This window comes from Bombus affinis, unplaced genomic scaffold (genome assembly GCF_024516045.1).
Source record: "Bombus affinis isolate iyBomAffi1 unplaced genomic scaffold, iyBomAffi1.2 ctg00000068.1, whole genome shotgun sequence".
Classification (NCBI taxonomy): Eukaryota; Metazoa; Arthropoda; class Insecta; order Hymenoptera; family Apidae; genus Bombus; species Bombus affinis.
In genome coordinates this window covers 1,413,876-1,440,454 of record NW_026108822.1, presented here as the reverse complement: position 1 = coordinate 1,440,454, position 26,579 = coordinate 1,413,876, and the positions used below count along the sequence as shown (strand labels likewise).

The following is a 26,579-nucleotide window of genomic DNA, read 5'->3' as shown; positions in this document are numbered from 1 at the left end:
GATCGCCAAAATGTCACGTAAAAATAAAGAGAAATTTTATAAGGAAGAACAAGACTTTATTTTCACTTGGTTTATACAAGTATAAGACACTTCCGAACTCTAGCCGTGACCGTACGAGAGTGAGTCTTACAATCTTTTTACTTTCGGTCATCTGTTCTCTCATTATCCCTACTACCCTGTAGGCGTACGTGACCGTTGCTACGCTTCTGGAACATTTGGTGGAAGGGCCGTTAGGCCATAAATGAATCCTCAGGTACTCCGCCAATATACATTGTCGCCAAGGTCCCCATGTGTTCCTCTCGTCGGTCCATCGGGTTCGAAGTATGCCGACCGGGACACCATCCTGCCCGAGGTGTGTGTGTGTGTCCTGGTCTCTGATGTGATTTACGTTACACACTCGTGTTCAGTGTCTCCATACACTGCACTCGCATTCAGTGTCTCCATACACACCTATTACGTCAATGCACCCGCATTCAGTGTGTCCACACACGCCCAGTGCGGTAATATGATCCAACAAACTGAGACTCATCCGTGTATGAAATCGAAAATGATCTGTCATGTCATTACGGTCTGACCGGTAACTCACAAAATGCAACTGGCGCTTTGAATACTAACCGTAATGATACTGACTTTTGTGTCTTTTTTTCCTCCCTACTTTATCATTGAACGTCCGATCGAAATTTTTGTTGTTAACCTGGGCCCTTGACCTATTTGGACAGTTAGTTAAGCCATAAAGAGACCAGTACAATATAATTTAGCTAAACTATAAAGGAACAAAATACCAGTTATATCAAGTTTAATGTTAGGAAAACCCAATATTTTAGATCCACCCGAGGACGTGTGATAATCAGAATGGCCGTGTCGGAGATGAAAGAACACCGGAGCCTCTCCTTTGAAGCGATGGGAGGACCCCCTTAGTGCTGTAATCCAGATTTCATCATAGCCGCACTAAGAAACTGTTGTAATTCGATCCGACTGTACTTATTCGAAATTTATGATAGTGAGCTCGGGCTCGAGGCGACAACCGGTCGCTGAACGTAGTCGCGGTCAAGGGATGAACGTTTTATCTAACAAAGCCATGAAGTAACTCTATAGCTTTCCATAAAAAAAATACTTGGGACGGGGCACGACGGTAAACATTTCAACGATTTCTGTCCCGTGGCTCGCCACACGCAGACTTTGTCCTTCGGGTAAGACGATTGCCAGATGCCAACGCATCTTCGCAGTATATGTTTAGCTGGGCGAGGACCCGCTACGAATATTAAATTTCAATTACACAAAGTCTCTCAAATAGACAAATGGCCTGTGCCCCAACTATGGGAAGATAAGAGAAATCTATCCTTCCACGAACGACGCTTCTCGCTAGCAACTTTCCCCAAGGACAGCTAATATCTTTCTCTAACCACCAACATGGAAATTGACCAATTAACAGCAACGTCAATTTCCCTCACCCTTCGAACGAAGACATTTCTCCGCGAATCCGATGATGTTGTGCCCTTAGGCACACCCATCATAGTTTCCTTCGACAGCGTCACCGCGATGGAGAGTCACTCTCCAGTGCGATCTCATCAGTAATCGACCTGTCTTTCGTATACGTAATAATTGCCCCTTTCTCTAACGTACAGTGTAACTTAGGCGCTAACGAAGGGTAAAGTTCGTCATCCCTTTGACCGCGGATTCGTTATTGAGCCTAGGATCATTGTCATTAGCTTCTCGAGTGTCTAATTATCGCGATTACTTGTCCAATTCCATCATAGTCATATTTGCACTAGTAAATATCTCCTCTATTGCATAATGATCACGTCTAGCGCCAATAGGGATTCGTTTCACGCCTTTAACCCTAACTCTAATCTTAACGCCAACCCGACATATATATGCATTTCTGATAATCATTTTCAACTCGCACAGGGAAGAAACATCACTGAGGCTACCGCGAATTAAATTCGCGTATCAAGTAACAGGATAGATACGATTCATACGAAGCTTTGCGTCGTTATTCGAGGTAGGAAAAGCTTTAGCAGTGATATCGAGAAAAGCGAAACTACGAAATCATCGCTGTCGTCGAGACAGAAATTGCTGCGAATATCGCGGAAAGCAGAGCGACGGTAAAGAGTATTACAGGAAAAAGTTGTTCGGAATATTAGCCTTGGCAAACATATTTCAAAGCCGTTGAATATGGCGAGATTGTCCGCTTTGTAAATATTTACCGAAAAACATGTCGTACGAAGCTGGGCAATAAACGCGTTTTTCCACAGTTACAAACAAGTATCGTACGTATGAAACAAGTAACGACGAATTTTCCATTCCACGGCACGCGACAATTGACCGTATTATCAGCGTTTCGTCAGAGTTTCAAGAACTGCGTTTTCTTTTCTGTATTTATGGTTTCGCAACTGTAAAACGGAAGGTTTATTCTGGAGATGCGAGTTCGCGTGAACAACTAGCGCAACGAGTAAAAACACGCGGTTTTTGCAACTCGATCGAATTGTTAGCAACTGTGTGTACGAGATCGTATTACTCCCATCGTTGATCGATGTCAGGCTTCTATCCGAGCACACGGACAACGTTCTCCAACGACCAATCAAACATACCAGATAATAATTTTTCATTGTATCATTATTGTAGCTATTAACGACACGGGCTTGTTGTCGCATGATAAAAAGCATGCAACTGCGCTGACACGATAATACAGCGAACTTTTGCACGCTGCGATGGAAAACGCGTCGTTACCTGTTTCGTACGAACGATACTCGTTTGTAATTCTGTAAAGAAACGTCCGTTGACGAACATTATATAAAGTTCTTCCTTCTTCTTCTTCTTCTTGTCTGTAAATCAACTCCTTACAATTTGACGGTTTAAACACACGGTTTTCGCACACCCCGTATATACAGGATGCAACGGAACAACGTCTGAAAGCGAGAACAACGCGAATCCTTGTGGAAAAATGAAGAAAAAGTATAGGATAAAACGTTCTCATTTTCGACTTGGAGAATCGAGTCTGAAAATTTATCAAGTATACTCGAACTGTATCTGAATATCGGTTCGAATAATAAATTTATTTAATTATATAATTAATTTATTACAAAGGAAATACAATCTGGATGTGAATGTTAAATGGAAACAAATTTTGCTAAGTTGAAAATCGATCGTATCGTAATTACCACGACTCGTTGTTTACAGATTAAAAATCTGTTTTACGAATACGAGGAGCTATATATCTACTATTATTAATCAATTTTTATGAAAAATTTCGTACGATGCGCGGATAAATTCTAATTTGATAAATTGTTGGAAACGTGGAAAATTGAATGCAATAAAATTACGTGGCACGGTTTACACGGTTGCAACTTTATGACCCACTTAGGTCAAGTAGCAATGAAATTTATTGCATATATCGGAAATTCAAGGCACGTAATTGGCAGTTTATAAACAAATTATTTGTTCTCTTAATTAAATTGCCCGCGTCGAAAGCTGTGAAACGTTTTTGTATCGAAATCGAAGAATCCAACATCGCGATCTTATGAATCGAAGAATGCGACGTAAATGTTCGAAGTATGGTTGAGAAACGATAGAAAATTCCAAGTGTTACGCTGTATTTCTCGTTCGATTTGAATCGAAATTTTAATGAGGAACAGCGCCGATTGATATTTAAAAGTGAAACGGTTAAGAGCAACGATACAGGTTTTGTTAAAAGCAATTGGTCTATTTACCTCGCTGTTTAAACGGGTTTGTTTGACGTTACTTTGATCAATTTCCATTGACACTTTTATAGATAGCATTCTTTTTTACGGATGGAAAGCCGTCTGATGGAAATTTGTCTGAAATGTCCGTCGTAAAATTGCATTTTCGCGGGCAACAGAAAACAATGGAATTTTGTACAAAAGCGCAATACTTTAATTAGCGCAAAATTCCATTTTCCCCGCTGGGAAATTGAATTTTCTATTAAAGCGTGATACGTTTAATCAGCGGTGGCGTAAATTCAACAAACTAACAACTGGAATATTGACTTGTCACAATTTTGTGACACCGTATATGTCGTTGATACGTTCCAGTCTGGTCGTATTTACAATTTCAGAAATTTTGCAACTATTTTTTCATTTTATCCGTAACGAGAATAGCGAAGATAAGACAGGCAAACGTGGTAAAACGTTGATAATTCGGTTACAGGGAAATCGAATAAATTCGAAGTTGAAGAAAGTAAGAGAAAGTCGAAACGAAGCAAACGCGATTCCTTAAGCCACGATGTTCAGGGATTTTATAATCTTTCCGGTGACGTCTTCGACGTGGAATACCCAGAAGCTGAGAAATTGATTCTGTACGATGAAAAAGACGATGTCTCCACAGAATACAACGATACAATAGTGGAAGAATTATCGATCGACGTAAATCCTGTTGAGAAATGCTCAGTTGGTATGACCGCTAGTTACTAAAAGGTTACTAGGGTTGTGTTGGTACGACTCCTAACGACGCTCTTTTGTCATAGGAGTCGACCACGCCTTAATTGCTAAGACGCATTGGGAGAATTTAAACGTTTGCTGTGTGATTTGGTGTTTTGTATAAGAGAGAAAATAAAAGGTGTGATAACCAATCCGAGTGGATCCGAGATTGATTATCAACCCCAACCTATATAAAATAACAAATCCCGAGGAAATTGGATACTTCTCTGGTCCTAAATGGCAAAGGAACAGATTATCAAGTAAGTCAAATATTTTTCCAAATGCCATTCTTGTACAATCGTTGCTTTTCTACTTACCACGTACAATATAGCGGTTAATAAATTAACGAATCATCGAATATTACTGAAAGAAAGAAATTGTACTGATATTCCAATCTATCGTGTACAAAAGTAATAATAACAGCATGTAATATAAGAATAGCTTATCTTCAGCCTTAAAAGGAACTCGGTTTACAATTATTCTCCCTATTGCGTTCCACTCTCGCTTGATCTTCTACACGTTCATCTATATTTCGCTGTTTTTAATTTATTTTATTATTCCCTGTCTATTACACATATGTATATTGTCCATTGCACGAATCTTTATCTATCTTGCCTAATTTAATGTAAAAAAATAGAAAAATAGACAAATTTGCTGGAGGAATACGTTTACCAAAATTTGTCAAGAATTTTAAAGAAATTTGCAGGATGAAATTCACGGTGATACCGAATTGATATTTTTGAAATTATACTTTTGAAATAATTATTTATATCATAATAATTATTCCACGAATACTTGCTCGTAGATATTAATTTATGCTTTTAATAATCATGCGTTTAAGCTATCAAGTCGAGTCGAGTAGACTTTCTAATTTCGTGGAAGATAAGTCGATTTCTAAGATAAGTCATTTCTAGAGAAAAGACCAACTGCTAAGGATTCGCCGCCACGATGGCTAGAGCTTGGAATAGCTGCTGATTACTCCGTGGTAGATTTTCATGGAATTCGAGTACAGCAATATATCTTGGCTCTTTTAAACATCGTAAGTAATACCAAACGAAATTCTGTTATTATACTTAGATATAGAATACCTTCTCCTACATATGTACGCGAGCAACCGGGAAACATAGGGCAGAGTTATGCGTATCTCTGTATTTTCAAGGTACGCTACTTGCTTTCAAACATCTCGATCGTATACTCGGATGGAAGCTCTGTATTTTCTGTTTACACTGTTCAAAGCTTACACGTATCTTTTAAAGAGTTCTGCAAATAATTTATCCGTAATGGAATTTTGTAATCGATTAATTTCAGCCATTCGGTAATTGGTTTTCCAATGCTGTTGAGATTAATAACGTACATTTCCTAAGATAAATATAACGAATAAAATTAATTTTTTAGGAAAATTATATAAGATACGATGTATTTACGAGAGTTTTGAATAATAATTTATTTGTAAGGCTGTAATACTGTTTTAACGCCTGTTACATTTTCGTACGTATTTTAATCCTAGGTCAGTGCAATTTACATGGACCCATCGCTCGAATCCAACATGATTCTAGTGATCGTACGAATGATTTTATACGCGGAAAAACGAGACGTTATGGTAAGCGATTTCCATTAAATTAAATCATTTAACTAAAGTAGTAACTATCTGAGATACGCATATGCGAGTGTCAATTATTTTATTTTCTACTTATCTGTACAGTGTATGGTATATAAATTATATAGGTCAAAATATCTGCGCATGACGTTTTAGATCGATAAAATGCAACGAGTTCCATTTTGTTAAATTGGACAACCGTGAACGATCCCTTGGAAACAAATTTCCAAACAAACAATTTTCACGGACCATTGACAAACCTCGCATTTATCGTGTATCCGAAATATCTGTATAATCGACTATTAAACCTTTTTCATCTCTTAAGAATCTTAATTTAATGTTATAGACCTATGATAATATCATTGATATACGACACTTGCGATTCCTTTTACTTTTCTTTTTCTGCTATTCTTCTCTGCTGTTGAATCAACATTTCAACATTTTTCAGGAAGATTAAAATACTAATAGCGTTACAAGTTACATTTGATTACAATCAACAACACGATTACTTGCACATATATTTATTATCATTGACGAATATTTATATATAGTATATAATGCATGATGTAATAATAAATATAATATATTCGTAATATTTGCTAGCTTTTATTAAGAAAATATTAAACGTTGTCGTAGGTCCGCCGTGGCGATGCCAGACGATCTCTCGAGAACGTGAACAAATGGAACAGAAAGATGCTGTCCTCGAAGGACGTAAATCACGATGTTGCTGTATGGTTGACGCGATTAGATATAGGAGGTCCTTCCGGTTACGCACCTGTGTCAGGAGTATGCTATCCCGCGAGATCGTGCGCGTTAAATCGAGACGAAGGCTTGACCAGCGCCTTTATCATCGCTCACGAAGTAGCACACATGTGAGTGTCCCACATGTTGAGATATCGTTGGCCAACTGAAATATTTATAACTGGCCTGGGTATTTACGCAGAGACCGTGTGTTATTTATTTATGCAAATACGTACTTGTACGAGAATAATTTGAAAAATGAAATCTCCATAGGAGAACTTATTATCTTTACCGAATATCACAACGAGTACTGTACTTTGAATCTGCCATAGATTTTTGCGTATTATGTGCGTTCTTGCATTCCTCCTTTCACCTACGATGGCTCTTAAACAAGAAACGATATCGTAACGAGAAATACAACTTAGCTGAGCGTCCACTTTGGTTCCACTAGTGTTGTCCCATACGACTTTGTGTTTGACCTCGCTATTAGGGGACTTTTTACCCAACGTTTCCTTCACCGCCTTCACTACCTTCGATTTATCGAACTTGAGACTTAAACTGGCCGTTACTAAATCTTCCGGCTTCTTCGACATCGGTTGGTGTCTCTTCGTGAACCAATTCGACGGTGCCATAAAGGTCGAAATAGCGGCTTTCGAGGATCCGCTAGGCTTACTTTTAGCTCCGTGCAATGTCGACACGTCGAAGCTGTTGGAACGGAAGCTCTTCGATCGACTTCCTTTCTGTTCGGTCGTTTTTCCGGGCCAGTTTGATTTGCTATCGTCCCGCGAACTCGGCGCTTCCTCGCCGCATCGGTTGATTTCCGTCGCGGAAGACGCTAACGAGCTTAGGATCGATATCAGATCCGTATTAGAGCAGACAATGCCCGCAGCACCGGAAACGGATGCACTCGCGGCTCTTGGCAGTTCCGAGACGCGCTTTCGGAGAGAAGACGTCGGCGAAACCGACGGAGTAGGCATTTCAGAGAATCGTTGTTTCGGCTGTTGAGTGTAACGTTGAGCGGAACTGTTACCCTCCAGCGGCTGTATTTCGTACACTTGCTCCGTCGACGTCCTGTACATCCTTAAGCGCACCTGGCAAACGGATTGCTTTTATTCGAAAGACAGTTTCTTTTTTATCATAATTCGTGCGTTATGATACATGTTTCGATGATTGAGCCGTTAAGCGTGACAAAGCGATGGAATTGTTTTGCACAGAAATTCTGGTTCTAAAATTATGTTAGGGATTCTAGGGCGTAATAACATCTTGGAACGCAAAGTTATCGATGTGTCGATGAAAGTTAAGGTAGCTTTATCGAAGCACACGTTCGAGTCTTTGGGCGATTGCTAGGAATACGCGTAATGTTCTTTTCTGTGAGCTGAAAAGTTGAACGACTATAAAAGGCGTTTGTAGAGGATTTCAAAGCGGAAGAAGAAGCGATACAAATGTTTAGATTCAGAAATTATCTGTTTATATAGAGATCTGTTTGATGCAAGATCTAAAATCAATCAAATCGGATTGTATGGATTGTGTATTTGTCTGTGTTAATCCTTTGACGTCGATACCAACGATGTATATAGCGAATGGCGGTTATCAGCCAAGATTATGAGCACGTACGCAAATAGACTAGAATATTTTGCAAGAATGAAATGTCTTGGTATGGTACGCTTTAATCTATCTATCCAAGTCAAAATAAGTATAAAAATCGCGTGGCAATCAACATATTTAAAAAAAAAAAAAGAAAAAAAAGAGGAGAAACAGATGCTTCTGATTGTTTTTTAGTGCATTTTCATAAAATCTTCTAAATGTTTAATTCTCATAGAATAAAAGGGAGAGTATACGTTTGAATCTCAGCAGATTTTATTAATTCTTTGAAACCATAAATACAATATGAGTATTACATCAACTTTAGTTCATACATGTAACAACATATTATTCTGCATGTAGCAGTTACATTTAATGAAACATTTACTTATCCAATAAATCCATATTCTCTACTAAACGTTCGTTTATTAATAATACTGCCATAATCGTCCACGCATTGTTCGCTTCCTTAATTATTTTTCAAAGTATAACGATAATCAATGATGCAACAGAAATATCACGTAACATCCCAACAATCTTACATGAGATTTTAGCTGTTTTTACTATACAAATTAAGTCATTATTAAAATAAGTCATTATAATAATATATATATATATATATATATATATATATATATATATATATATATATATATATGTCGGAGATGAAAGAACACCGGAACGTTCCCTTTGGAACTTTGGGAAGACCCCTAGTATTGAAATTTAGATTTCACCATAGCCGTATTAAGAAACTGTTGTCATTCGATCCGACTGTATTTATTTGAGATTTATGATAGTGAGGCGACAATCAGTCGCCGAACGTAGCCGCGGTCAAAGGGATGAACGTTTTGTCTAACAAAGGCATGAAGTAATTCTATAGCTCTTCTTAAAAGAAATACTTGGGACAGGACACGACGGTAAACGTTTCAATGGTTTCTGCCCCGTGGCTCGCCACACGCAGACTTTGTCCTTCGGGTAAGATGATTGCCAGATGCCAACGCATCTTCACAGTATATGTTTAGCTGAGCGAGGACCGGCTACGAATATTAAGTTTCAATTATACAAAGTCTTTCAAATAGACAAATAGCCTGTGCCCCAACTACGGGAAGATAAGAGAAATCTATCCTTCCACGAACGACGCTTCCCGCTAGCAACTTTTCCCAAGGACAGCTAATATCTTTCTCTAACCACCAACATGGAAATTGACCAATTAACAGCAACGTCAATTTCCCACACCCTTCGAACGGAGACTTTTCTCCGCGAATCCGATGATCTCGTGTCTTTTTTTTTTGCGTGGGGAGCGGAAAATGCAATTACGCATGCCCAGTGACCCGCATCACTGGGTTATGTGGGAGTCGGTCGGTTGTCGTTGCCATACCCACTAAAAACCCCTCCTCCTTCTTCCTCCGCTTAGAGGGCAGACAACCCCGGTAAAACCTGTCGGCAGTCATCAGGGTTGTCCTTTCGTGCCCCGTTGTATCTACTTCTTCGGGCAGTTACTGCTCATGTCGTCCTCTCAGCCAGTTCAGAATACTGGACTGGTCTCCTTCTGCGGTTTTTCGTTGTTTCGTGTTCTTGCCCTCATTGCTCCACGTAGTTGTTGTTTCGCTCGTTCTCCCCCTTGCCTCTTCCCAGGCCCTCGCTGTCACCCTCCTGTGACACATGACGGTCTTGCAGAATTGCCTGAATTTATTCCAGCTCTCGTTCTTGGCGGTCAACGTGGCGATCAGATTGCCCACGTCTATCTTCCCGCCCAGAGCGTTCTCCAGCTCGATCCTTCTGTCCGTCCACTTCGGGCACGCGAAGAGGGCGTGCTCTGCATCGTCGTTCGGGTCTACACAGTCGAGACAGTTGCCGTCGCTGTCCTTGCCAATCCTTTTTCTATAGACACCGAAGCTCCCATGCCCGGTTAGCAGCTGCATGGTGTGGTGATCGATGTCCATCTTCTTTTTGGTAAATAGCAGCGCACTCGGTATTAATTTCTTTGTGATATTTTCCTTTTTGTGGTTGTTCCACTCCTTCTGCCAGTCATCTTGGGCCTTCTTGCGAATCGCCTCCAGTTCCTCCTTCAGCTTGCAGCCGTCATCCGTGCCAATCCTGGACCCATGGATCTTGTTCCTCTCGTAGGTCTCTCCGAGCATCTTTATCTTTATGTAAATCGGGAGATTCCCGGTCAACACGCAAAGTGCCGCGTGGGAGACGGTACGGTATGCCGGCGTTGTTATGCACAGGGCCGTTCGTTGTGCTCGTTTCAGCTTTTTCCTGTTCTTATCGGTATTCGCTGCTCTAGCCCACACCGGTGCTCCGTAAGTTACGATGGACTCCCACACGTTGTAGTAGAGCCTACGAGCCAAGCTGGGCGGCCCGTTGATGTTGGGTAGAATTCCCCTAAGGGCTCCTATTAACTTGTCGGCTCTATTACACACCATCTCGATATGCGCACCGAACCTCCGACTGGAGTCGATGACGACTCCGAGATCTCGTTCCCTTAGGCACACCCATCATAGATTTCTTCGACAGCGTCACCGCGACGGAGAGCCACTCACTCTAGTGCGATCTCATCGGCAATCGACCTGTCTTTCGTATACGTAATAATTGCCCCTTGCTCTAACATACAGTGTAACTTAGACGCTAACGAAGGGTAAAGTTCGTCATCCCGTTGACCGCGGATTCGTTATTGAGCCTAGGATCATCGTCATTTGCTTCTCGAGTATCTAATTATCGCGATTACTTGTCCAATTCCATCATAGTCATATTTGCACTAGTAAATATCTCCTCTATTGCATAACGATCACGTCTAGCGCCAATAGGGATTCGTTTCACGCCCTTATCCCTAACTCTAATCTTAACGCCAACCCGACATATATATATATATATACATACATATATATATTTTATACATACATACATATATCAATTTTTATACACACAATTATACATATTCATTTTCATTTAATATTTTCATTTAATAATTTAATAAACCTTCGTCCCGCAAAGGCAAATAAATTCACGCATAACATTTCTCTTCAGCGGCATTGTTCTAGGATTGTATTTGTTGAAAGAAGGATAGCATTAAGCGCTGGAATAAAGAATGACGAATCGTTATTCTTTAACCATCGTACTTAGACTCATATTTATTGAGCTACTTGTATTTTAATCGAAGTCTAATATCCTCCATCTGTAGGCGTAAATATTACTGCCGTTGTTAATGTCATTTTAAGTTTTACTACTGGAAAGGACATTTAAGTTTGAAGGCAGGCAAGTCTACTGTTCTTAAAGCTGACATTTAGACATCTAAGATTTTTTGTGTCTTTATTGACAAAAATATATTTGACTTTGCATATCTAAAATAAAGGATTTGCGTTATCTAAAATAAATAGATCATCTTTCTTTAGAAAATTCAATGTGGTGAAATTAGAATATGAGATAAAAGAAATACTATGCATACTTATTGTTCTTCTTAAAAATTAAAAGAATACTCATAATCCTAAAACATCCTTTCTATGTTGTACTAGATATATATACAATTAAAATGTGTAATAATGTGAATGATAAACTAGTTCGAATAATTATTTTGCTTAAACGTAAGTTAATTGAAATCAGATGAATGTTATACACGCATTATACCGTGCATTATGAACTATTGATTGATTGATGCTCATATTTAATTATTAACGAGAAAATTAGAAAAATAAGATTGAATTTAATCTGTCCTTCTTATATTTATTAAGATGAGTTCTGGGACTTGAAACACTCGAGATTAGAAATTTTGATTAATGTTTCACATTATGACTGGACGCTTGTTGTAATATCTTTTGTACGAGATACACTATACATACACAAGATCAAAATGGAATTTCGAAACGGTCGTATCGTTCAACAAAAATCTCTTTTATCTTTGATCCTCTTCATAAAAATGCAATTCTCCTTTACAGAACATCATATAACATTTATTGTACGATATATTGTTCAATTATATTTCGAAATTTTCAGCTTCGAATCTTTGTTTAATTATACTGTAGAATTAAATATCATGCGTTATTTAAATATAAAGATAGACTAAACTTTTGTCCACATTTATTAAAGCTGTATCAACTGAGATGTTTAAATTTGCGAAATTTCATGGACTTTTATATTTAATTTTTCATCATGAATCCCGCTTTGCGATACAATACATATTAGATTTATAATATCTTAAATTTACAGTACCAATGCTGATTTCATCTGAAACTATTTGTTTGCAAATGATATCTTTCTTCGTTGGAATTACCCTTCACTTATAAATTAATAATTATTAACATTGAACAGTATTGTTAAACTTCAATAAAAATAGGATCGATAACTAAATGTTAGTTAAAGAAACTTCCTATTACAGGTATAACAAATCATATTGAATTTTGTTTAGAAAACAATAATAAAAATGGGTGTCTTTTTGTGAAAATAATTTACAGCATATCACTCGACTTATTCATATAAGAGACATTAGTTTGTTTAAATACCCTGTTGCACCCTTTTATTCATTTTCAACCCAATTTTTTCACAACATTAAAAAATATTTTAAGCCTGAAGAAAAACATGAAAAACTTCTTATTAGCATGATTTCATGCTAAACATCCTCTTAAGATATTATAAATCTTTCTTGTTTACTAAAACCAGAGCCTAACTGAAATATACGAGTATCGCAACAGGATTAATCGTAATACATGATTAAATACAAGCAATATGTAAGCTATATTTTTACTTTTTACTTCAGAAATAAATATTTCACCAGCATCGTCTTTAGCTTAAGGAAAATAAACTTGTGAAATTTAATTTAAAGCTTCGTAAAACATGGAAATGTTGCAGGATAACAAATCAGAAAAGATATATTAAATAAATCACAGTTCAGGTATCTATAACATGTGATTCTCTTAACAAATCTGTTTCATTCATCAAGCAACTGCAAAATTTCCGTAAAATCAGAAGCGGTTTCACAAATTATAGGCATTCGTAAACATGATAGATAAGAGTTAGTATCGCGGCGTTTTAGAGTATCTATGAGCGTAATATGGAAAGTAAAAAGATGTATAATAAAAATAGTTCACTTTCCAAGCTATCACTAACATTGTAACGAATTATTATACATATAACGGCTCACGAAAGTACTCGGACGCTTACAGAAACTTTCCATGAATATTTTGTTGAAGCTTTTCATGAATTTCAAGATGCATTAGGCTGTCTCAAAAGTTTCTTTCGTTTTGTTCTATTACTACAAAATAGATCATACATAAATCGATAGAATAATATAAAACAAAAAGTGTCGTGCATCTATTATTTCCTTATGAAACGAAAGAAGCTTTTGAAACAAATGTAAATAGGAATTATAAGATGCTTATTGATTACCATCGGTATTTGGACAGTTAATTATGTATTGTATAAATAAGTCACAATATTTTTAGTAGGAGCATTTTTACCCCTAATCAATCATATGTTTAAAAATACTCTTTACATTGTACATTAGTTTTTTGCTATGTGTACGTCTGCAATAAGCATCTTCTAGCTTCCATATATATATTTCCAAATTAGTCTCAATTTTTACCGGTGTAATCATGATAGACACGTCTCGTTACATTGAAGTGAAGTGAAGAAAAACACTAACACACATAATATATATTCGCAAAAATCTTCTATCTAATATTTTCGTCAACTACTGTATACACATTTATTAGATATTTGTGTGAGATTAAAATCGACAGATACGATAAAAGAATATTGTAGAGGTATAGCAATAAGAAAATACAAGGAAAGTATAGCTCGTTAATTTGAATTACACCAGATTGTCAGTCATCTATTAGGTCGTGTTAATCTCTGAATAAATTCTTAAATAAATAAGTGTTAATAAAGATAAAGATAAAGAAGTGTTAATTAAACTAGAGACACTTAACATTTATTAGCATTTGTTCTTCCCCATTACTTCTTGAATAGGTCCTTTAGGGAAGAACAGAGAGACGGTTCGCTGGATTCCGTCTGATTCCGATTTTGATTCTTGGTATTTGAAAACCAATTTGTCACTTTGCCTGACATTGGTTTGTTCGGAGATACCGAGGGCTTTCCGCTCGACCCGGAAGCCCCCGTATCGTTTCCCTTTTCCGCCGTTAACATCTTCTCAATTGCGCTACCAAATACCTACGGACAAAATTGTTCTTATAAATTTATGAATATTATGTATTTACGTATTTGAATGAAAATTTTTATGAAACGAGATTTCGCGTTAAAATACGTAATAGTAAATACGATAATTTACACGTTCTTTTTACCAAGATGAAAATGTACATGTAAATTTACTTGATGTATATGTAAATAGAAATATTTATATGTAATATTTATATGCTTGTATTTAAAATATTTTCATGCTTAAAGAATAAAGGTCATAATGTTATAAATATTTAAATCCTTGCACCTCTCCTTTATCGCGTAAGAAAGAGAAACTAAAGGTTTCACTCCAGAGAATGAGCTTCGTTCTAAAACAAATCAAATAACATATATTTAAGTATTTAACTGTTATTTAATATTCCTAATATTCAAAATAATATTTAACATTTCTATATTATTAATATAGATGAGAAGTCGATAAGATAGTTTACAATCATTAAGTACAGTATCGCAGATCCACCATCAGAGGTCAGTAATATTAAAATAAAATTCATGTTGGATTAAAAGTGTGGTTAAGTTGGGGCTAACCCCAAATTTGCAAATTTTGACCTAAGTCAAAAAGTGGCCATTTTTGCACCTCCTCGCGAACGAAAAATTCTTGTGCGACGTTTAAGAGAATTTATCAAAAAAAAAACAAAGAATTATTAGCATTTATACGAAATGTGACATGGAAGTTGAAAAAGATGAGTGTATAGATGAAAAAATTAAGCAGAGGTAAAACTTACGCGCTACACTTGATCTTCATTTTCTTTAAATTTTGATCCAGCTGATAAATCAGTAATTAAACCAAAGGAACTAAGTTTGAAATCAAGCGAATCTGAAATACTATCAGACTGTTGCTACTGGAGAACAATAGCCATCTTGTACTTCGTACTTGCTCGATTCCAAACTCTAATCGATATACCAACAGAATTTACCAGCAAAATAATTATTCAGAGATTCTGTCGGTAAAACAATTGAAGTTTAAAATCGAACGAATCCGAATTACTGCGAGATCGTTAGTGACTATTGTTCTCGTAGCAACAAACTGATGGTACTTCAGATTCGTTTGATTTCAAACTACAATTGATTTATCAATAGAGTTGTCGAAGAATTATTTTGTCGATATCGGTGTAGAACAATAGTCAACAACGATCTCGCTGTACTTCATATTTCCTCTATTACAAACGTCGATTCATTTACCAGCAGAGCATCTGAAGAATTATTTCACATGGATCATGTAGAAAAAAAACGAACACGAAAATGGAACTGTAATAACATTTTTTATTCCTTGCTGAGAGCCGTTCTTAAACATTTTTCCCTTCGCAAGAAGATCGGAAAATAACCACTTTTGACGCTCTGTTTTCATCCCATATGAATTTTATCTTTAATATTACCGATTGATAATAATGTCACTGCGATATTGTCCGCAATGATTGCAAATTATCTTCTCCACGTTTCACCTATATCGATAATACAGAATATCAAACAACAATTATTTAATTTCACGTTGTTGTTGACTTTATTAATTTTTACGATAAAGTGCATTCTCTGGAAGAGATTTTACGATTTACGATTTTCTTTTTCATTCCCCCTTTCACCTACGATGGCTCTTAAACAAGAAACGATATCGTAACGAGAAATACAACTTACCTGAGCGTCCACTTTGGTTCCACTAGTGTTGTCCCATACGACTTTGTGTTTGACCTCGCTATTAGGGGACTTTTTACCCAACGTTTCCTTCACCGCCTTCACTACCTTCGATTTATCGAACTTGAGACTTAAACTGGCCGTTACTAAATCTTCCGGCTTCTTCGACATCGGTTGGTGTCTCTTCGTGAACCAATTCGACGGTGCCATAAAGGTCGAAATAGCGGCTTTCGAGGATCCGCTAAGCTTACTTTTAGCTCCGTGCAATGTCGACACGTCGAAGCTGTTGGAACGGAAGCTCTTCGATCGACTTCCTTTCTGTTCGGTCGTTTTTCCGGGCCAGTTTGAAGAAATTCCCTTCAGATCTCCGGTTACCGTTATCCACTTCATATATAGAGTTTGAAATCTTTCTCAAAATTTTGAAAGGTCCTTTCCTAATTTCTTCCAGCTTATTTCTATTCATTCTGTTTCCGTTGTGGGTGAAGACCGTATCACCAATTTTAAACTCGTGTTCTCGTCTTTTTTTGTCATATTTTTGTTTGTTGATTTCGAAATTTCTTGCTGAGATTTTAAATGCTTCTTCTCTGTCTCTTTTTAAGTTTATCTTCTTCTCTGTTATTCCCTTAGAGATGATTTCGATCATTTTCCCATACAGTAAGTGATTTGGGGCAAATCCCGTTACACTGTGTCTGGTGTGATTGTATTCTTCTACGCTTTTTTCTGCGATCTTTGTCCAGTTTCTTTTTTTTTTTTCGAATTGATCTTGCATCTGATTCTGTTTACTAATGTTTGATTTACCCTCTCGTTTAGTCCATTGGAGGATGGACAGTCTGTCGAGGTGAAAATTAATTTAATGTTTTTCTCTCTCGCGTACTCTTGAATTTCCTTGGATGTCATCGCTGGGTATCGGTCTGCAAGGATAATTTTTATGGAGTCAGTTTCTCCTGTCGAGTTTATAAGTTTTATGATATCTTCCGCGCGTTGTGTTTTCGATGTGGACATAAAAACAGCCCTTGAAAAGTGATTTATGAGTATATGCATATACTTCTTTGGTGAGTTGTTGTTGGAAAAACCTCGGACCGTATCGAATGACATTATTTCAAACGGTTTCCTCGCTGGTCCTAGTCTCCACATAAGCCCGATCGGTCTTCTCGTTCTGCTTTTATTCCTAATGCAGGTTTCGCATTGTTTGCAGAATTTGTCGACAATTCGGTCCATATTTTTGAAATAATAAAAGGGTCGGATTTTTTTCAATATGTGATTCCTTCCAACATGGCCAAAGAAATCATGCACCGTCTTTATGATATGCTCGCCTAAACTAAACTCTTGTGAGACGAATATACGTTGGCGTCCTTTAATATTTTTAAAAAAAATCTCTGATTTTTTTATAAGGTCTTTCGTATTTTTAATATCTTCTCTGTTTTCTTTCTGATCTCGGATTATGTCTTGTTTTTTTATAATATTCGCTACTTTCAAAACCTCTCCTTCGTTCTCAAAACTTTCTAAGACGGGGTTCCTGGATAGCGCGACTGCCTCTATGTTGTGTTTTCCTGGTGAGTAGATGATTTTGAAGTCGTACTGCGATAAGTAGTGCATCAGGTCTCCTAAAGTTTCATCGGTTCTTGCTTTGATTCTCATTGATTCCAACGGTTTATGGTCTGAAAGGACAGTGAAGTATCTACCGATTAACCAATGCTGCCAGTACTGAATCGCCTCTTTGACCAGAACGCCGAATTAATGTCAAACGTTGAGAAGAAATGGCAATTTCCCGCTTTGACTATGATATCTTCAATTCTTGGGAATGGTTGTGGTTCCGGAACTACAATTTTGTTTATCTCTCTGAAATCAATACATAGTCTATCTCTACGATTCGACTCTTTTTTAAAGGCTAGTGTCACTGGTGCTGCAAATGGTGAACTTGATTCCTCTATGAGATCGTGTTCTAGTAGTTTCGTAATCTGGAGTTCTATTTCTCTCTGATCTGGAATGCTACATCTGTATGGTTTCTTTGATATGTATTTATTTTCGATTAGCTTAATAGAAGCTTCTTGTGATTTCCTGGTTCCCACATTGTGTTTAGCAAATACATCTCTCTATAAGTTGGCTTACCTCTATTTTTTGTAGGTTATTTAGGTGTTCTAGGTTGTCCATAGGCTTACCCGTCTCCTTGTGTTCGGTAACGTTTACCTTTCTTCTCTGGTTATTTCTTCTTTCTTCTTTTCTATTAAATATTACTTCCTCTTTGTCGTCTACTTTTTGGCTAACCCTCAAATTCTCGTCTTGTCTTAGTTTGAATTCCCTTATGGCGTCCAGCCCTAAGATGAGATCATATGTGAAGTTATTATTGCGTACTATATACACATCTATCTCTTTCTCTATCTTGTTTATCCTCATTTTTAGTCTTGCCCGGCTACTCGTGAAGTCTTCCCCATTGATGGTTTTGAACATGCTCTTGTCTTCTTTTATCTGATCAATGATCTTTTGATCGATAAAACTTGCATTCGCTCCCGTAGACACCTTTAATCTCTTTTTGATCGTTGACTTTAACTCGCAGTTTTATCAATGGTTCGTACTTCTCCGGGCATTTTAGTGTTTTTCTTCCTTCCCATCCGATGTTCCTGCTATTTCATTTTCTGATGTGAGCGCCTTCAGTGAATTTATTTGTTTGGGTTTGGATTTGAAGGAACTGAGAAAGCTACAAACTGGATATCAGTGTATGAAGAGGAATGCAAAAAATACAAAATAAAAAGCGATGAGGAAAAAGTCAAAGGTTTGAGAAAGTACCTAGGAAAAACAGCAAAAACGAGGTACCAAACAAATCTACTGAAATCTGGAGGACACAACTGGGAACTTTGGTTTCGGAAACAAACACTCCACGATAGAGCAAATGTACAGGCTTATAAACGAAATAATAGTAGCACTAGAAAACAAGGAATACTGCACAGCCCTCTTTATAGACATAGGGAAAGCATTCGATAAAATTAACCATGAAAGTCTACTACAAATAATTAGGAAACAATTCCCGGAGCAAATAAACCAATTAATAAAATCCTACCTAAGCAGCAGAACCTTCGTAATAAAAATCAAGGACACACATTCTCAAGTTAAAGACATCAAGGCCGGGGTACCACAAGGAAGCGTCCTAGGCCCAATACTATACACATTATACACGGCGAACATACCAACAACTACCAACAGCACAGTATTGACATTCGCGGATGACACAGCTATACTAGTCAGGCATACTAACCCAGAAACGGCAGTCAAAATACTACAAGAACATATCATAAAAATAGAAAATTGGCTACAAGAAAAACAAATAAAAGCGAACCCCAATAAATGCAACCATATTACATTCACGCTACGAAAAAAGATACCACCAAACATCCTATTGAACGGCACGCATATAACGCAAACAAAGCATGTCAAATACCTAGGACTCCACTTAGATACACAACTCACATGGAAACTACACATCAAATCAATAGTAGAAAAAATACAGAAAACAAGGAGACAAATGCATTGGCTAACAAGCCGAAAATCCAAACTAAACATAGAAAATAAATTAAAAATATATAAAACGATCATAAAACCAATTTGGACGTAAGGAATACCATTATGGGGGACGGCAGCAATGAGCCATATAAACAAAATAGAGGTAATACAGGCTAAAATCCTCAGAACAATAGTAAACGGACCTTGGTACGTCAGAAACGAAGATATACGGAGGGACCTGGGAATGCCAACGGTCAAGGAAGAAATTAGCAGATACTCCGAGAAATACAAATCAAGAATAGCAACACACCCAAACCGGCTAGCTGCGGAAACATACAAAACCATAAACATGGACAGAAGACTAAAAAGGAAGCACCCAGCAGACCTTATAAAGGACATAACCTAACAAACACGAGGATGGTACCCCGCTGGGGGTAGCCACCAACATGCTAATTTAACCGTTAAAAAATTCCACCAAATGTCCAAATTGGACAAATTGTGAATTTTAATAAATAAATTAAAAAAAAACTGTACGCGTTAACAAAATAGTTCCAACTTACTTGAAAATAGTTGCTTGATTCAAGCAACTGTACGCGTTAACAAAATAGCTTCAAGTTATTTGAAAATACTTGCTCCACTCAACTGCACACATTAATAAAATAGTTTCAAGTTACTTGAAAATAGTTGCTTGATTGAGGTAACTTGACCAATCTGAATCGTCATAAAAACTTGGAAGGATATTTCAGGCAAAATTACAGGTTCACATTGGCAAAATGATTTTAACTTACTTGAAAATAGTTGCTTGATTCAAGCAACTGTACACGTTAACAAAATAGTTTCAAGTAACTTGAAAATAGTTGCTTGATTCAGGTAACTTGAGCAATCTGAATCATCATAAAAACTTGGAAGGATATTTCAAGCAAAATTACAGATTCACATTGGTAAAATAATAGGTTCACATTGACAAAATGGTTTCGAATTGCTTGAATTCAAATCGTTTGACGAAGCAACATGACTAATCTGAATAGTTTAATTGTCATCTTTATCCAAGACTCGCATAGTCAATCGAGCCATTCGGAAATCACATTGACCAACTCCAAAATTGAAAAGTAGAGAAAAGTAATTACAAGTATCGCAAGTGGTGAGACAATATGCGATAAAAATGAAAAGATGAGCGTGGCATTAAGCTCTAAGGAACTAGAGGTTTTGTGAGAATCAATCGTGTACTTGGACGATGAAATTGCGAAATTGTGAGATTGTCCAAAGATGAAGTTGGTCAATTTGACTTTCGCCAGGCTCGATCGTCACTACGACAGTTCTCGCGTATCGAAACTATCTTGATGTTTGTGTGGACAGGTGAGACGAATGAGCGATCGTGGCGGAGAAGGATCGGGACATTCGGTCGTTACGATGGAAACAGAGTTACCGACTTTGTTTGGCCGTCGCGAATCAGTCGCCTGTTTTCCTTTTGGAGGCGTGACGAGGATATTACCAAATCGTCGAGACCCAGCGTCCAGAATGTCCGCACCACCGAGCGGTAGAAGAAATACGCACTATCTTCGGTTGGACATTATGGACGACATCGCATACCTAAGAGCGAGGGAGGTAAGGATCTTTCGTTTATTTTTGTTGAAGTGGTCACCACTTCTAGGAAAACTCCACATCTGGTCTTTTTAGCTTTCTCAAGCGCTGAAGCCATCGACAGCATATAGACAAAGGAATAGCAGGGAGGCAGACCCAATACGGTAGACAGGCGACTCTATGAGCGTTCTAAGAGAACGGATCTCCTTCGGCGTAAATGGCGCTCCTGATCGGCGAACGGCTGCAATATCCTAAATCTTTCTTTTCGACGGTTTCCTCGTCGATCGAAAGAAACTATTCGTCGAAGTGGACTATCTGTGGCTGATCTATTACGGTAGAAAGTGAAAAAGAATAAACGAAAGATCCTTACCTCCCTCGCTCTTAGGTATGCGATGTCGTCCATAATGTCCAACCGAAGATAGTGCGTATTTCCTCTACCGCTCGGTGGTGCGGACATTCTGGACGCTGGCTCTCGACGATTTGGTAATATCCTCGTCACGCCTCCAAAAGGAAAACAGGCGACTGATTCGCGACGGCCAAACAAAGTCGGTAACTCTGTTTCCATCGTAACGACCGAATGTCCCGATCCTTCTCCGCCACGATCGCTCATTCGTCTCACCTGTCCACACAAACATCAAGATAGTTTCGATACGCGAGAACTGTCGTAGTGACGATCGAGCCTGGCGAAAGTCAAATTGACCAACTTCATCTTTGGACAATCTCACAATTTCGCAATTTCATCGTCCAAGTACACGATTGATTCTCACAAAACCTCTAGTTCCTTAGAGCTTAATGCCACGCTCATCTTTTCATTTTTATCGCATATTGTCTCACCACTTGCGATACTTGTAATTACTTTTCTCTACTTTTCAATTTTGGAGTTGGTCAATGTGATTTCCGAATGGCTCGATTGACTATGCGAGTCTTGGATAAAGATGACAATTAAACTATTCAGATTAGTCATGTTGCTTCGTCAAACGATTTGAATTCAAGCAATTCGAAACCATTTTGTCAATGTGAACCTATTATTTTACCAATGTGAATCTGTAATTTTGCTTGAAATATCCTTCCAAGTTTTTATGATGATTCAGATTGCTCAAGTTACCTGAATCAAGCAACTATTTTCAAGTTACTTGAAACTATTTTGTTAACGTGTACAGTTGCTTGAATCAAGCAACTATTTTCAAGTAAGTTAAAATCATTTTGCCAATGTGAACCTGTAATTTTGCATGAAATATCCTTCCAAGTTTTTATGACGATTCAGATTGGTCAAGTTACCTCAATCAAGCAACTATTTTCAAGTAACTTGAAACCATTTTATTAATGTGTGCAGTTGAGTGGAGCAAGTATTTTCAAATAACTTGAAGCTATTTTGTTAACGCGTACAGTTGCTTGAATCAAGCAACTATTTTCAAGTAAGTTGGAACTATTTTGTTAACGCGTACAGTTTTTTTTTAATTTATTTATTAAAATTCACAATTTGTCCAATTTGGACATTTGGTGGAATTTTTTAACGGTTAAATTAGCATGTTGGTGGCTACCCCCAGCGGGGTACCATCCTCGTGTTTGTTAGGTTATGTCCTTTATAAGGTCTGCTGGGTGCTTCCTTTTTAGCCTTCTGTCCATGTTTATGGTTTTGTATGTTTCCGCAGCTAGCCGGTTTGGGTGTGTTGCTATTCTTGATTTGTATTTCTCGGAGTATCTGCTAATTTCTTCCTTGACCGTTGGCATTCCCAGGTCCCTCCGTATATCTTCGTTTCTGACGTACCAAGGTCCGTTTACTATTGTTCTGAGGATTTTAGCCTGTATTACCTCTATTTTGTTTATATGGCTCATTGCTGCCGTCCCCCATAATGGTATTCCTTACGTCCAAATTGGTTTTATGATCGTTTTATATATTTTTAATTTATTTTCTATGTTTAGTTTGGATTTTCGGCTTGTTAGCCAATGCATTTGTCTCCTTGTTTTCTGTATTTTTTCTACTATTGATTTGATGTGTAGTTTCCATGTGAGTTGTGTATCTAAGTGGAGTCCTAGGTATTTGACATGCTTTGTTTGCGTTATATGCGTGCCGTTCAATAGGATGTTTGGTGGTATCTTTTTTCGTAGCGTGAATGTAATATGGTTGCATTTATTGGGGTTCGCTTTTATTTGTTTTTCTTGTAGCCAATTTTCTATTTTTATGATATGTTCTTGTAGTATTTTGACTGCCGTTTCTGGGTTAGTATGCCTGACTAGTATAGCTGTGTCGTCCGCGAATGTCAATACTGTGCTGTTGGTAGTTGTTGGTATGTTCGCCGTGTATAATGTGTATAGTATTGGGCCTAGGACGCTTCCTTGTGGTACCCCGGCCTTGATGTCTTTAACTTGAGAATGTGTGTCCTTGATTTTTATTACGAAGGTTCTGCTGCTTAGATAGGATTTTATTAATTGGTGTATTTGCTCCGGGAATTATTTCCTAATTGTTTGTAGTAGACTTTCATGGTTAATTTTATCGAATGCTTTCCCTATGTCTATAAAGAGGGCTGTGCAGTATTCCTTGTTTTCTAGTGCTACTATTATTTCGTTTATAAGCCTGTACATTTGCTCTATCGTGGAGTGTTTGTTTCCGAAACCAAAGTTCCCAGTTGTGTCCTCCAGATTTCAGTAGATTTGTTTGGTACCTCCTTTTTGCTGTTTTTCCTAGGTACTTTCTCAAACCTTTGACTTTTTCCTCATCGCTTTTTATTTTGTATTTTTTGCATTCCTCTTCATACTCTGATATCCAGTTTGTAGCTTTCTCAGTTCCTTCAAATCGTTCTATATTAAAGTTTATTTCCTCTATTTCCCTCTTATCTCGTCTTTGAAGGGACTCTAGAAGTTTTTCCATGTTCAGGTTGAGTTTCTCAGCAGTTCGTTCGTGAGTGCCGAGGCGTGCAGACGTGCCCGGCAAAGTCCACAAAGCAGCAAGTGACCATCCAGTTGCTGCTGAGTGCCGAGACGTGCAGACGTGTGTCCAGTGCCCTGTGAAGTTCACAAAACTCCACGTGACGCCCATCTGTCGAAAGCGAATCCAACTAACCTAGCCAGGGGTTAACAGCCTCTCGACTAGTTCTTTCACACTGAATTAACTAGCTCGATGATGGCTCTATCATTCCCAACAGGCTCCCCGGAGCTAAATTATAACACCGCCATTTTTCCTCCCCCGTGGCAAGAGGGCAACACATCTATCCTGGTAAACGACCATCACACGAAAAAACGAAAGCTCGAACCAACCAAGACAAATGTAAACAAGAGTCAAACTAAACCATCAGCCAGCCAGGTGACCACCTACAATAGATTTTCAATACTGGAGTCCACGGAAGACTCCATGATTACAACCGAAAAGGTAAATAATCTCCATACTCAAAGAATTCCCCCTCCCCCACCGATATTCATTAACGACGTAATCGACATACAGTCAATGATTAAGACTATCGAAAAAGACATCAGCAAAGAGGACTACAAGTTAAAGATTAACAACAACCACGTGAAAATACTGCCGACCCACCCAAACGCCTATAGAAAGTTAACCAAGCTATTAAAAACGTTAAACGCTAAATTCCACACATACCAGCTCAAACAAGAAAGACCATTTCGAGTGGTGCTACGCAACATCCACCACTCAGTCGATCTAGACGAACTAAAGTGCGAACTGTTAAATCACGGCCACGAAGTAACTAACATCAGCAACATTAGGCATAGAATCACAAAAAACCCACTATCCTTATTTTTTATAGACTTAAAACAAAAAACAAACAACAAAGAAATCTACAACATCAATCGGCTGATGAACTCCATAGTTAAGTTCGAGCCACCTCTTGTAAAGAAAGAAATAATACAATGCAAAAGGTGCCAAAGGTACGGCCACACGCAGAAATACTGCAATCACAACTTCCGGTGCGTAAAATGTGCAGGTAATCACCGCACTGACCAATGCACTAAATCCCCGGAAACCCCCGCCAAGTGTATCCACTGTCAAGGAGAGCATCCTGCGAACTACAAAGGATGCTCAGCATACAAAACACTACATAATATAAAGTATCCAAAACTGAGACCCAAGGACATAACCATACAAGAACCTAAACCCCAAAAACTCACCACACCAACAGTATCCTATGCGCAGGCAACGCAAGGAAACGTAAACAACTCGAAAACACACAGTGTATACACAGAAAATAGAATTCCCACCCCACAAAGCACAGACAACTTTACCAGACTCGAAAAACTTATCGAGAAGCAAACTGAGCAAATTAACAACTTGCTGTCACTACTCACACTCTTCATGGACAAATTCATACGCACAGAAGCAAAATAAAACCAATGCGAATAGCTCTGTGGAACGCCAACGGTCTAGCTCAGCACAAATCTGAACTAGAACTATTCTTAAAACAACAGCAAATCGATGTGATGCTCATATGCGAAACCCACTTCACCGACAAAAACTACCTCAAAATACACGTCTACAACTTCTACCACACCCAACACCCCAGCGGAAAGGCCCACGGCGGCACCGAAATCATAATCAAATCAAACATCAAGCACTACGAACTTCAACCATTCCAGAAAGACTACCTCCAAGCAACAAACGTAGCAATAGAAGACTGTCATGGTACAATCACCACTTCAGCTGTATACTGCCCTCCCAGACACTCCATCGCCAAAGAAGACTTTGACCACTTCCTGGACACCCTGGGCAACAGATACATAGCCGGAGGAGACTACAACGCTAAACACACCCAATGGGGTAGCAGACTGGTTACAGTAAGAGGCAAAAACCTCCTCAACAGCATAATAACCAACAACCTCAACTACCTTACCACATACGAACCCACACACTGGCCCACCGACACAAACAAAATACCCGATCTCCTTGATTTCTTCATAACTAAAAATATCTCGTCAAGACACGTCCAAATCAATTCCTCGGCTGATCTCTCCTCTGATCATTCCCCCGTGATAGTAACAGTCAGTTCAACTATCATCGAGAATACACCTAATGGCTCCATTCATAACCAACACACCAACTGGCAGCTCTTCAGAGAAGTCTTTACCCACACAACTTCAGCCTCATCCTCACTAAAAACCAATGATGAAATCGAAGCAGCCACGGAATACCTAAATGCGAGCATAATAAACGCTATCCGCGTCTCCACACCGGCAAAAACGAGAACGGAATGTAGCATTAACTTGGTACATAAAATCCCACCCCACTTTGTCTCCGGCATATTGCTTGTACGGTTCTGCAACCATGTAACATTTGCCCCTAATGCGATACAAGTATGAGAAGAGTTTCGGTATGTTGCAGC

General features: G+C 38.1%; 1 protein-coding gene across 4 annotated transcripts in view; it reads left to right on the top strand.

Annotated features, from left to right (window-relative positions):
- The first annotated feature begins 4,519 nt into the window (after positions 1-4,519).
- LOC126926982 (A disintegrin and metalloproteinase with thrombospondin motifs 3-like) overlaps positions 4,520-26,579 on the top strand; it is a 102,746-nt gene continuing 80,686 nt past the window's right edge. The window contains exons 1-5 of one of the 4 annotated variants that reach the window (XM_050743290.1): positions 4,535-4,696; positions 5,351-5,475; positions 5,944-6,036; positions 6,670-6,905; positions 21,028-21,101. In XM_050743290.1, coding sequence (XP_050599247.1) covers positions 5,959-6,036; positions 6,670-6,905; positions 21,028-21,031 — 318 coding nt within the window. In that variant the 5' untranslated portion in view covers positions 4,535-4,696; positions 5,351-5,475; positions 5,944-5,958 and the 3' untranslated portion in view covers positions 21,032-21,101. Of the gene's footprint in view, positions 4,697-5,350; positions 5,476-5,943; positions 6,037-6,669; positions 6,906-21,027; positions 21,102-26,579 lie in introns of those variants that run through there. The other 3 variants (XR_007715048.1, XM_050743288.1, XM_050743289.1) reach the window with 3 other exon arrangements.